General features: G+C 38.5%; 1 protein-coding gene across 2 annotated transcripts in view; it reads right to left on the bottom strand.

The window, feature by feature from the left end:
- LOC136837118 (Bardet-Biedl syndrome 7 protein homolog) overlaps nt 1–5,841 on the bottom strand; it is a 70,776-nt gene extending 64,935 nt beyond the window's left edge. The window contains exons 1-2 of one of the 2 annotated variants that reach the window (XM_067101726.1): nt 5,726–5,841; nt 3,851–3,966 (exon numbers count right to left, since the gene is read on the bottom strand). In XM_067101726.1, coding sequence (XP_066957827.1) covers nt 3,851–3,952 — 102 coding nt within the window. In that variant the 5' untranslated portion in view covers nt 3,953–3,966; nt 5,726–5,841. Of the gene's footprint in view, nt 1–3,850; nt 3,967–5,590 lie in introns of both variants that reach the window. The other variant, XM_067101727.1, reaches the window with a different exon arrangement.
- Nucleotides 5,842–13,299: the final 7,458 nt, after the last annotated feature.

The raw sequence follows: 13,299 nt of genomic DNA, 5'->3' as shown, positions 1-13,299 counted from the left end.
TTCCAGCAGATCTAAAAGGATCTGTTGCTTTTCCGGTCGGTAAGAAGGCGACAGATCTCTGGGAGTAGAGGACAGGGGGGGGTTTTCGAGGAACGGGATCCTGTAACCTTTTTTGATCACATTGAGGGACCAGGAATCCGCCCCTCTTACTTTCCAGGCTTCCGAAAACAGGAGAAGCCTGGCTCCTACTGGTGTCTGGAGGTGAGAAAAGTCACTTCTTGCCCCTTTGGGAAGAAGGGGCTCCGCCTCTGGAGAGACCTCTTCCTCGCGAAAAGGGTCTAGAGGAGGAAGATCTCCCACGAAAGGGCTTTCTGTCTCTTCGGGGAAGTCCTTCCAAGACGTAGAAGGGGACACTAGGACGTCTGGAAGATTGAGCAAGGAGATCCTGAGTAGCCTTCTCCTTAAGGCTGGAGGCGAGATCCTTGACAAGCGGCTGGGGAAGAGATGGCTAGAAAGAGGGGCAAAAAGTAACTCAGCCCTCTGAACAGGAGAAACTGACTTGGCAGCGAAATTGCAGTACAAAGCCCTCTTCTTTAGGAGGGTTGTACCAAAATGAGAAGCCAGTTCATCAGCGCCATCCCTGACGGCCTTGTCCATGCACGACAGTACACTGGACAGATCCCCAGAGAAATAGAGTCCGGACTACGAGTCCTTAAGTCCAAGGCCCCAAGCACCAGTCCAGAAAGTTAAAACCTCCATCGACTTGAAGAGGCCTTTCAGATGGTGGTCGGTTTCAGAAAGAGTCCAAGACACCTTAGCCGAAGAAAGAAGAGACCTCCTTGACGCATCCACGAGGCTCGCAAAATCACCTTGAGAGGAAGAAGGAACTCTAGAGCCAATTTCCTCTCCTGTCTCATACCACATTCCAGCTTTCCGCACAATCTAGACGGGGAGAGCGAAGGAAGATTTCCCTGAGACTTCCTATCTTCCATCCACGCATTGACCCTCTTGAGAGCTTTTCTTGTAGCCAAAGAAGTCTTCATTTGTAGGAAGCCGGGCGATTTCCTCACCTTCGAAGAAGCTAACTGCGAAGGAGGGGAAAGAGGAGCAGAAGGCTGAAATTTATCAGGAAAAAGCTCCTTAAGCATACTAGCCAAAATCCTGTAGTCGGAGAAAGACGAAAGAGGGGGCTCTTGTTCAGCAGAGTCCGACTCCTGAGACAAATCCGCCTCTTCGACAGGAGCGACAGGAGAGTCTTCCGGGGCTAGAGAGAAACAAAGACCTTTGGGTCCAATTCGTCCCAGAGACCTCTTCTCGTGGGAAGAAGCAGCAGAAAATTCAGGAACAACTCGTACAGGAGCGTCCTGCCGAGCGTCCTGATGAGCGTCCTGAGGAGCGTCCTGACGAGCGTCCTGATGAGCGTCCTGACGAGCGTCCTGCTTCGAAAGCAGCCGAGCGTCCTGAAGAGCGTCCTGTCTTACAAGCTGCCGAGCGTCCTGACGAGAGTCCCGACGAGCGAGCCGCCGAGCTTCTTGACGAGTCCTGGAGAGCATCATGTAGGGATCGGGAAAAACGAGAAGCGTCCTGGTGGGCGTCCTGCCGAACGCCAAAACGAGAGCGAGAAGCAGGAGGAGAGGCAAGAAGAGCGTCTTGGCGCGAACTCTTACTAGCAGCAAGCCGAGCTGCAAGAGGAGCGTCCTGATCAACCAGCGAGTCACGACGGGGCAAGGAGAGCTGATGATCCGCAGAACGATGAGGGTGACTACGAGAAACCGCAGGGGAGAGAGACAAACGAAGAGAAGGAGAGGGAGACCTCTTAGATCTTTTAACTGGCAGCGACAAATCCTTGCGGCGCCCACGAGGTTGCTTCTCCTTAGCAGCGAGAAGGGAAGCTAACTGCCGCTGCATATCTTGGATAAGACGCTTCAAGGAGAGGAAGCCCTCTCAGGAGAAGGGCTGCTCTTATGAGAAAGAAGAGGGGAAGGAGACGTCCTCCTCCTTCTACCAAGAGCGACAGGGCTCTCTTCTTGGTGCGGCTGGGACGTTCAGCAACGTCCTCCTCCGAAGAAATCCTGGTCCTCTTCTGCGGCGGCAAATCTCGCAGCCAGTCGGGAGAAGATTCTAAGGCACGAGAAAGGAGAAGAAGCGTCCTCTTCAACGCGGCTCCTCTTGAAAGGACGAGAGTCCAACCGAGAACGTGACCCCTCAAGTGGAGAGGACGCCTCGGAGGACGAAAAACAATCCTTAAGGATCCGTGCGCGAGCACGATCCTTGGCAGCCTGGGAGACGTCAACAAGGCCTGCCGAAGGGACGCCAGATCGGTGGGGGGTCCCCGTAACCCTCTTGCGGCTTTCGACATGCCCATTCCCTAAGTCCTGGGAGTTCGGCAGAGGTCTAGACCTAGAGGCATTATAGGGCCGATCTGACGCCCCCTCCACAACACTGGGGGGATCACTACACTTCACTGCACTTTCGATCGCCAACACCTTAGACTCCAAGGTACGAATGGAGTTCAAAATCTGCGCAAGGGCATTACCTTCCGCAGACGCAATCACAGGGTTAGAAGGCGACTCTACAGGGAAAGGAGAAGCATTAGTAGGGTTAACAGGAGATAAATTAATACCCTGACTCCCACCTACCGACACACTCCTGGAGGAAGACCTCCTTACACGATCACGCTCTAGCTTATAACGTAAGAATCGTACGCCCTTCCAATCAGAATCAGGCAACGATTCACACTCCTTGCAGCGATCATCCAACATACAGACATGCCCTCTACATCTCATGCATACTGTGTGAGGGTCTACCGAAGCTTTCGGTAGCCTCACCTTACACTCCTGAACAACACACACCCTGAAACTAGCAGAACTAGATCCAGACATCTCGTTCAAGGAAAAGCCAAAACCAAAATCAAAACAGTCCAAAGAAGCGTATGCCTATCCACAAAGCCAAAGTCAAAATACCAAAAGACAATCAGAATACTTAGTGGAAAAAGTTTACGAAATCCAACAGCGGAGGTATTGACAACAGGTGTTGACAATACCGGCGACAGAGAAAATCTGAATAGAAAATGGGAATGGTTCCTGATACCCGCCTCCCAGCGGCGGGAATGGGTACTAACCACCTGGCCCATCTGCGTGTGCCGTAAGTTTTTTGAATTTCTGTCGGTCCCTTTCGGAGAATACAGCTATATATATATCTGTCAGGTAAGTGTCATGAACAAAAGTACTTTTTTATCTTTCTTTTTTTTATTTTTCTGTCATTCTGCCTTGTGTCCCATGCTATAGCTACATCTATCAGAGACACTTTCTGGTTTTTTTTATTTATCATGATTAGGTCAGTTATTCAAGTTTGTATTACATGGTCAGTCCTTACATTTTTATCTACACTGATCTAATGTCCAAAACCATAGACTTTGAGTTGTTCCATTGTTCCACACAATCAGGTTTGGTTTCCTCATCTCCTGCCATATTTTTATCCTTGGGTCACAGACGAAAGTGAACTAAATCTGCCTTTCTGCATTTTTCTTAACATGTCACCTGCTCTAGTAATGCTGTACACTTGAACATACCTGCAGAATAGGATGCAAGATAACTAGGAAAGAACATCTAAGGGCACATTTGTTAGTAATGTTTAAGTCCTTTGCACTAAGGGACAGAGTTATTAAAGAGTCCTGTTCCAGTTAGCTTCATGCTGAAAGTTGTTTCCACCAGACACTTGAACTGTTGAAGCAAGTTGTGCTCATACCTGAACAGTAAGGTTCAACAGAGCCACTCAATATTTACTTGCTAACAAGCACTTCAGAACTTTTCAGCCTAGCCTTATCAAGTTAACATTTATATACTTATAATGAACCTGAAACTGTGAACACCCTGGCTTGTGCTGATATATTAACAACTTTTAATTTTACCTTCTGCTGAGCTTTGGCACCACTAGATGGCAGAACTCGTACACAGTGCGAAGAAGTTAAGCCTACTTGCAGGTAGTCTACTCTTGTAAGGTTAAGCTGCATGTTATGATTTCAGTCTGGAATAAAAGACCATGAAATCACCAAACTGGAGTTAATAAAAACAAAGTTTATTTTATAATCATTACACTAATTTAATATATAGCAGGTCTAGGATAACTAGAAACAAAAACCAGAGTGTCAAAATTTCTACTGAAATATATATATACAGAATACAGAATAAAATCAGCCAGAAAAATAAATACAGTGCAGATTACACTTTTTGAAATATTTAATTATTTTTAAAAGAAACACTGAAATGACATATGTAAAATGCAAGGTAGTTTTACTGCTGTATCAACTGATTAAATTTATATCATCAATACAAACATTAATATAGCCTATTGCCACTGTTGGATAAGCCTTCATTAAACATGCCAACTTATTCAATTCAGTTTTTTGTTGAATAGGCCTATTTTCCATCAATTACCTTATATATATTTCTGGTATTTCTAAATAATACGTAGATCTGCATGGACTCTATGGAACAGTTCCGCAAATACGATTCATTAGGGACCCATATGGTCAAGAAGAGATTGGCTAAGGAAATCTATTATAAAAGGAACCATACGAACATAACATACCCTAACATAACCTAACCTAGAAGGCTGTGTTACTTAGCCCGAGGGGGCTCCACCCCTGGGCCCCCCAAGTAAAGGAAACCACTTTTTACCAAAAGTTCCCCTATAACACCGCGCATGTGCAATAGCATTCTGGGATGATGCATACAAAAACATAAACAGTTCTGAGGTTAACTACAGTCGACCAAAAAAAAATAACAATAAATTCTTGATAAACAATCAAAATACTACATGAAAAGTCAATTTTAAAGGAAATACCCAATGCAGAAGTAATGCTTAGTTCTACCATATTTCTTGTGATTAATAACAAATAAAGTACTATTAATGGAATCAGGCCCAAAATTATTACCATATACATAAATTTATATTCTTTTTCAATAAATCTACTTAATTTACTTACACCATACACCTGAACACATACCTGAATGGGTATTTCCAAGTAATGCTACTTCCTTATCTAAAGATTGAATAATAAGGTATTATTTTATAAGTTGCCAATACACACTATGAAATTGTGACTTACATTTTTGAAAAGAGCTCTTCATTCTCATTATTTTGAACCCCATAAACACTATGCGCAAATGATAAATAAAAAATCAGAAAATTTACGACTTATAAGGTATGAATACCCCCCCTCCATAGCTAATACGGCAGAATTGTAACCAGTCAACACCCGTAGGTGAAGTTATATTGGTATTTTAAGGTTCTTTTAGTGCCCTATTATTTCCTAGTCATTTTTTCATGAAAAACTCAAAATGGTTTTTCGTGCAAAAATGGCTGGCTGGAGTCTTATTGGCAACTTATAAAATTTTACCAATAATATATATATATATAATATATACATATGTATACGTGTGTGTGTGTATAAGTGTAGGCTGTGAAAGAGGCATGGCATATTATAATACAGGCTATATATATATATATATATATATATATATATATATATATATATATATATATATATTATACTTCTTTCTTGGCATATTTACCCATTTTTACTTTTCTTCAATTATTATTCGCCAAATTGTCATCCCAACTTGTACAGAAGGTGAGGCTTACCTACCTTTCTTAGAATTTAACTTTTTGACGTTTGTTAGAACATTCGGTAAGATATACTAATTGCAATATACAGACACAGGCAAACTAGTCACTTCTTAAGTGTTTCATATTTAGTCACAACTGGGGGAATACTACGTACATTAAACGTCGATAACATAAGAACTTAGCTGCAATAACTTGGAGAGAGGGCGACTTTCAAACTTTCAATGTTTACACGCAAAGGAATTTGCTCTTCTTCTTCTACTTGAGCATGCGCTAACTTTAAGGCAACCAATACCAGAGAAGTTTCTGGACCCATGATACACGATTGTATTGTACCGTATTGTACTGTCGAGTGTAGTTTAAATAAAAAAGAACAATAATTTAAGTTATGATGGACTACATAACCTGAGTAAAAATCTGAAAGTAAGGCATAACTTACACATGGGATGGAAGAACGCTTTATGATTTTAATTTAACTTTTTAACATAGAGATGACTGCGTATGAGAAACTGATTCAGGAAAAAGATATCATGGCTTTAAAACAAACCTCTTTTTATTCAAGGATTGTTTTCCGTAGCTATGGTAATGGTATTATTTAGATCATTCTAATGAACAGTGATGTCAGCTTTTACACTGTCATAAAGAATGATAGAATATGCACAACAAAAGAGTAACAAGAAAAATATAAAAGGAATACATACTGAGGTCCAAATGTGAGATATTTAGAATTTATTGTAAGCTGCCTTCCTTAAGTTAAGAATCATTCTGAAACTATATGAAGAGGAATGGCATAGTCTGCATCAATTCCCAAATGAGAACGGTCATGATCTTTCAGTTTAAAAGTTCAATAACATAACTGCTGCGGTGGATACACCTGGGTAAAGGTAAGGTAAGACTTAAACAACTCTCCGATATAAGATGGGTCAGAAATACATTGGTGGGCCAGAATTCATGGAGACAATGAAAGTTTTAATTCCGTAAGAAATACTTACCCAGAAAAAACAAAGCGTGTTAGTATATATTATAAGTATATCCCTAATCCTGTTTTCACTGACGTAGGGGTCATTAAATAGGAATATTTTTAGTCTCTCTTTAAACATAAACGGATTTTCACTGGACTTGCATCATGTCATCCGGAAGCAAGACTGCAACTCGTCCTATTTCCTCCTTCCGTCTCCATACACTGGCCAGGGAAAGGCTAAATCTGTCAAATTTTCGAGACTAGTAAATCTCATTTTCCAGGCAGTAAGAATAAACATAATATAGTGATTAGATATTCTCTCAGTAAAATACTTTACCATAAGGTAAACAGAAGTTAGTAAACATAAACTATTAAACTTAAATTCTTAAACCTTCCAGGGAGAAAGATTAGCACCTCTGTCAAAAACACAAACCGTGTGGCATGTTCACAATGGGAAGTATACGTAATAGATTCTTATACGTAAAAATGGGAAAAGTATATGGTAAGTGAATCTAGAATGGGATTATGTCATGTTCATATCATCATAAAAATGAAATCTGACTGTCTAATGTTTTCAAAGGATATCCTGTACGGTCAGTGAATCCAAGATGAGAATGTATTCTCACTTTAGGAAATCTTTTACTAGCCATGTGTTTCCTAATTTTATATTTTGGGCAAGTAAACAACAGACCAGATGGCATCCTGGTGGGAAGGTTACCTTTGTGACAGAGCAAAGAACTGGAATTAGAATTTGAATTGGAATTGGAATAGAAAATGTACGCCAAAGGCCAAGTGCTAAACCTACGAGGTCATTCAGCGCTGAAAGGGGTATTGAGAGTAAAGAAGGTTTTAAAAGTGTAACAGGAGGAAAACCTGGCAGTTGCACAAGAAACAATTGTTAGTAGAGGGTGGAATGTAAGATAGAAGAAAGATAATATGAACGGAGGTACAGTAAAAGTATTGAAAGGGGTTGCAGCTAGGGACCTAAGGGACACTCCAAAGAACCCTAAGTGATGCCTACAGTGCACCACGTGGGGTGCACTGATGGCGGTCCCCCCCCCACCTACTGGGAACATAAAAATGGAAATATATCCCCAAAAATACAACGAATAATACCAACTATGGTAAAGATTGTAGTGCCATAGTTATAATGAAAACGAACACCAATATATCACTCACTCAATCACAAGTTTAAGAAGCCAATAAATGTATGATTTTGTTTCTGTTTCTGAGTGCTTAAGTGTGTCAATGCGCGGAATATTTGTTAATTGGTACCTCGTATATATATAGGTAAATAAATCAAATGATGTTGAAAAAAATGTTCTACACAAGGATTACATAAAGAGCAAATAGGGTCTACAGCATAAAGCTTGTGAATACAAAATTGATATCCATAACATTCAAATGTTTCCTCGGAGAGAACTTAAAAAACTCGTGAAGGTTCAAGAGAGCTACGAAAACGTTTCCTAGGCTTGAATAGTAAGAATTACTTTTAACGAATCCATGGTAGAGTACAAGAGATCTTTAATCTATTATAGATTGCATCCAAAACTATGTTAAAAAGTCCTTTTCGTAAAGTGTAAAAGAAAGTTAGAATGCTAGTACAGAACATAGCCTCTAACTCTCATATTTCAAATAATGTCAGTTTTGCTAAGGCAGACATGGGCTTTGGAAAGAATTGCGTCAAATTAGGTGATTGGTTTATATTTACTGAGGTACAGCAATTTTAACAGTGCAATGTACTTTGAAAAATCTTTAATGTTTTGTATTTCTAATACTGTCAATACTTAGCCTTATGGAAACTCCTTTCGCTTTTGAATTTACTTTAAGTGAGTGAAGCTAACATCCACATGAACGACACGCACTGAATAGGCTATCCATCATTATTAAAGTTTATGTCAATTTTTATTTTATTATTTCCCAAGTAGTATTAGATTACATTGTGTACATATGCAAGCGCACACCAAAACACATGTAAATAAGACTGCATTAACAGCGTCATATAATGCGCACGTGAAAATGATGATGAATAGGATAGTCTCTCAACCCTCAAACACGTATGCGCGAAACGTTTTAAGCGGATATTGCGCCAACATCCATTTTTTCCTCTTTGATAACTCACATGGCCAAGCTCTCTCTCTCTCTCTCTCTCTCTCTCTCTCTCTCTCTCTCTCTCTCTCTCTCTCTCTCTCTATATATATATATATATATATATATATATATATATATATATGTATATTAAGAAGGAACAGATAAGTGAAAACCATATATGGTAAACTAATTAATTTAAACCGAGTAAATACTGGGGAGAAATGGATAGCTACGTGGAAAATTAAAATGGTGAGGTAAATAATTTTCTTAAGGTAAACTGGAAATATCACGAAGAACACACAATAATGGAGATAGCGAAAAAAATACAAGTAAACATAGAGACACCAAAAACTCACAAGAGGTGCATGTAGACACATACACACATATTATATATATATATATATATATATATATATATATATATATATATATATATACATACATATACATAGTTCTTGGACCATCCATCATTGTATTCACTTATATTACCTAAAAAAATGTAAACAGCAGCAGTCCCTAGTTGCTAACCGCGCCTGCAATATGTTAAAAAATAATTATATATATATATATATATATATATATATATATATATATATATATATATATATATATATATATATATATATATATATATATATATAATATATGTACAAATCTAGTTGCAGTTAACATTTTATCAAAAATGCATTCATAATTACCCATATATATATATATATATATATATATATATATATATATATATATATATATAGCTTATATATATATATAGCTTATAGCACTTTTATCTGCATGTGCTTTCTAGAAAAATATATGTAAAGTCACTGAAAATGTAATATAGCATCTTTCTCAAATTAACTAAAAATCAAATCCGACAAATACGGTGAAATGAACTTATCTCAGAATTCTGCACCAAACATTACTTCATCACTAACCCATGTTTCAGTCAATGCCGCTTTAGGCTATATATATATATATATATATATATATATATATATATATATATATATATATATATATATGTGTGTGTGTGTGTGTGTGTGTGTACACATATATATATTTAATATATACATATATGTATGTTGTGAGGACAAGAAAGGTCAACTGGGTATTGAATTATGTACAGTATTATGTTGTTGGTTCAGATTTAGCTGGCCTTGTGCCAGCACGGGCTCTTGCTCCTAGATGTTGTATTAGATTTACCTGGCCTTGTGCCAGCATGGGCTCTTGCTCCTAGAGCAGCCCGTAAGTCTCCTAGAGTAGCCCGTAGGTATACATGGCAGAGTGCGGACGGAAACGTGGTGCCCGACCTCCGATCGCCGTGACCCGCACTCTGAGCAATTTGTGTATTTTGACAAACAAACAAATGGCAATTTTGAGTGACATAATAAATGTACAATGATGAAATACATATCGGCGGAAACGTCAGAAAATTCTACACATGAATATTTACATGAGAGTCTTGACTGATTAAGAAATGCAATGCATGACGTGATTGATGCGAAAACGAAGAGACGTCTGACCTCTTTACAATGTATGTACACACACACACTATATATATATATATATATATATATATATATATATATATATATATATATATATATATATATATATATATATATATATATATATATATATATATATATATATATATATATATATATATATATATATATATATATATAGAGAGAGAGAGAGAGAGAGAGAGAGAGAGAGAGAGAGAGAGAGAGAGAGAGAGAGAGAGAGAGAGAGAGAGAGAGAGTCCTTTTCATGTACCTACTTATTTCAAGTAAATATGTTGCTCCCAGCTCTAAAATTATACAATTTTTGGCAGCGAAAAATGAATAAGTAAGGAGCAAACTACAGTATTCAAAGGTACGCAGAATGGTAGGCTACACTGTTTCTGTCGGACTTCACCTAACAATTCGGCGGGTTCAATTCACAACAACAGGAAACGTTATTTCCGTTGGCAAGTGTTATCTAGCAGTATACTGATACTTACTTGACATTCACCATTCTCAGCGTCTTCAAGAAAAAAGTTTGGGTGTACCGCCAAACCCAAGGTACTGCCCTCGCATTATTTATGGTCTATACCTTATGTTGACATGAATTCAGTGTAAATATAAGCACTGATTTTCTTAGTTAATTGCTTAGTTATGTGGTATTTTCTGGCGTTGCAACGTTTATCTATTTTTTTGCGTAAGACAAATTTCACTATGCGTGCTGCACATCGATTGTAAATACTTCCGTGAGTGTTTTAGCAAATGTTGTAGGCTACCTATAAAGAAACTCGTCTGTAGATTCTTCCGACTGTTTTTATAGTAAAAATACATCCTATAAAGATAAAAATGTAATTTTTGTAACATGAGAAAACAAAGTATCAATAGCTACTGAACAATTTTTCCCGATATCTATTTTGTCAGTTCCGATTTCCACCCTCAGTTTGAACTTTGAAGTTAACATTTCTTGGCACTTCTGGAATCTCTTAATCAATAACAATTTTTCTTGCTTCTAGGTCAGAAAAGTATGGGGAAATATTCACTTGACTAAATGCACAAATGATTTTATTTCAGATCTAACAACAAAGATACACTACATGTATGTATATATGTGCGTGTGTGCGCTATATATAAAGTAACTGCTATGTACAGGAAACTATCATAATAACAATAATGACAGTGGTAAGGCTTTTTTGTCACCATTAAACTATTTCATTGTTAAGTAGTGAAGAAGAGTAATGGAGGAGTGAGCACTGTGAGAGGTGCTCACTGGAGGATTATGAATATAGTGCTTGGCTGATCACATTCACAACGTCTGCGTCAGAAGGTGACGATGCCGCACAGTTGTCAGGTTGATGATTAATTAACATCATAATATCGATTTTATTCAAGGATATTGTTTTTTTCTGATTATTTGACACTGACATCTTATTGAAGTTGTATCCATTTGTAATATTGTGTTTTTGTCACGTTTTTCGTTTTGCCTCATCTTCGAGGTTGAGGAGTGTGTTTGTGTGTAAGTGTGTTTCACACCCAGTCGGGTGTGGTTATTCCTGGTGACTTCCCACTTCGATTCACTTGCTAAGAGACTATTCTGTTTCTATTAGAGCCGGAGAAACTCCGAATACTTGTTCACGCTTTGGCGAATAGAGGAAAAAAAAAAGAAGCCGTTTATTTTCACATGCCACAGATGCTATAACCAACATTTAAGGACATAAGGCTTTATTAGGGTTGCCACCCTTTCTGTAAAATACAGATCCGTTCTGTATTGGAGAAAGAGATGTTGCGTTCTGAATTGAACCAATACAGAACGCCATTTGTTCTGTATTTGGCTGTCTGACACCGTTATTTTAAAATTGCATGAGCGTATTTTTCAGTCAATCTTGTCAGACTGCAAAATTATGCCTTTGTCAATGGTTGCCTTCGGTACGTGTAAAGTACGAGGCATAACATGACTCATAAGACAGTCAAGGCCATGAAACGAGTGAACGACGAGAGGTCTGTCTCGCACACCCACTACCCTAATACTCCACCCCACCCCTCTGCTGGGAATGATAGGCATCCATGGTCTTTCCCTGATTCACTGAAAATTTGTATGATGTTACCTTTCAGTGGCTACTGTAGTTTAGCAGTGGAAATAAACCCTGCATTTTATTTTGTATAGTTCTGAGGGAATGACATAAACTTGGTGGTATAGCCTACACATATATATAGTTTCATTGTCTATGTCACAGCACGTCATTTAGTTTTGAACTTCTTAGATATACTTGTCACTTCACTGATAACTGACAACTTGAGAAGTGACCTTCCAGTCCTCATCAAATATGAAACATGTCTTCCTCACCCTCATGTTACTGCGCATAGCCTCAGAATGACCTAGCTGAAAGGATTCGCTCCGCCCGCCATAACTGTTCCTCCTTAAACGACTATGCTCTGTATGTTTCTGAGCTCGAGGTGTCAGCCATAACTAAGGGTCCGTTTACATATACATCTGTGGCGTCGCTATGGGGGAGCCAGAGGGGTACAGCGCCCCCCCGGTCATTGCTTGGCCCCCCACTGCACCCCCCAGATGAAATTCCCTTTGTAGCTAAACTCTAACCCTTACAGTATTTGATACATTTGCATATAGTAAGAGTTGAAAATTAATTGAAAACTGAGCTCTATAATTTCAAATACAGGTTTACTAATTACTAATACTATTATTTTCCTTCATTCACATGAATATATACATTCGAGAATTGCAAAACTGGTACATTAGTTTTGTGTAATTTTCTTTGGCCCCCAAAGAAAAAAAAATATATATATACATACATACATACATATATATTATATATATATATATATATATATATATATATATATATATATATATATATATATATATATATATATATTCTAGTCCACACATCTTTTTCCTTGAGAGGGAATGACTTGAGAAGATGACAATAGAATAGAATTTAGAATTTAGGCCAGAGGCCAATCGCTGGGACCTATGAGGTCATTCAGAGTTGAAACGGAAATAGACAGTAAAAAGGTTATAAAGGTGTAACAGAAGGGAAACCTCGCAATTGCACTATGAAACATTTGTTAGGAGACTGGAAAGTAAGATGGAAGAAACAGAATATGAACGGAGGCACAGTAAAAGGAATGAAAGGGTGGCAGCTAGGGGCCGAAGGGACG

This window comes from Macrobrachium rosenbergii, chromosome 57, assembly GCF_040412425.1.
Source record: "Macrobrachium rosenbergii isolate ZJJX-2024 chromosome 57, ASM4041242v1, whole genome shotgun sequence".
Lineage (NCBI taxonomy): Eukaryota > Metazoa > Arthropoda > Malacostraca > Decapoda > Palaemonidae > Macrobrachium > Macrobrachium rosenbergii.
Note: the sequence above shows the minus strand (reverse complement) of the source record. Positions and strands in the feature narration are given on the sequence as shown.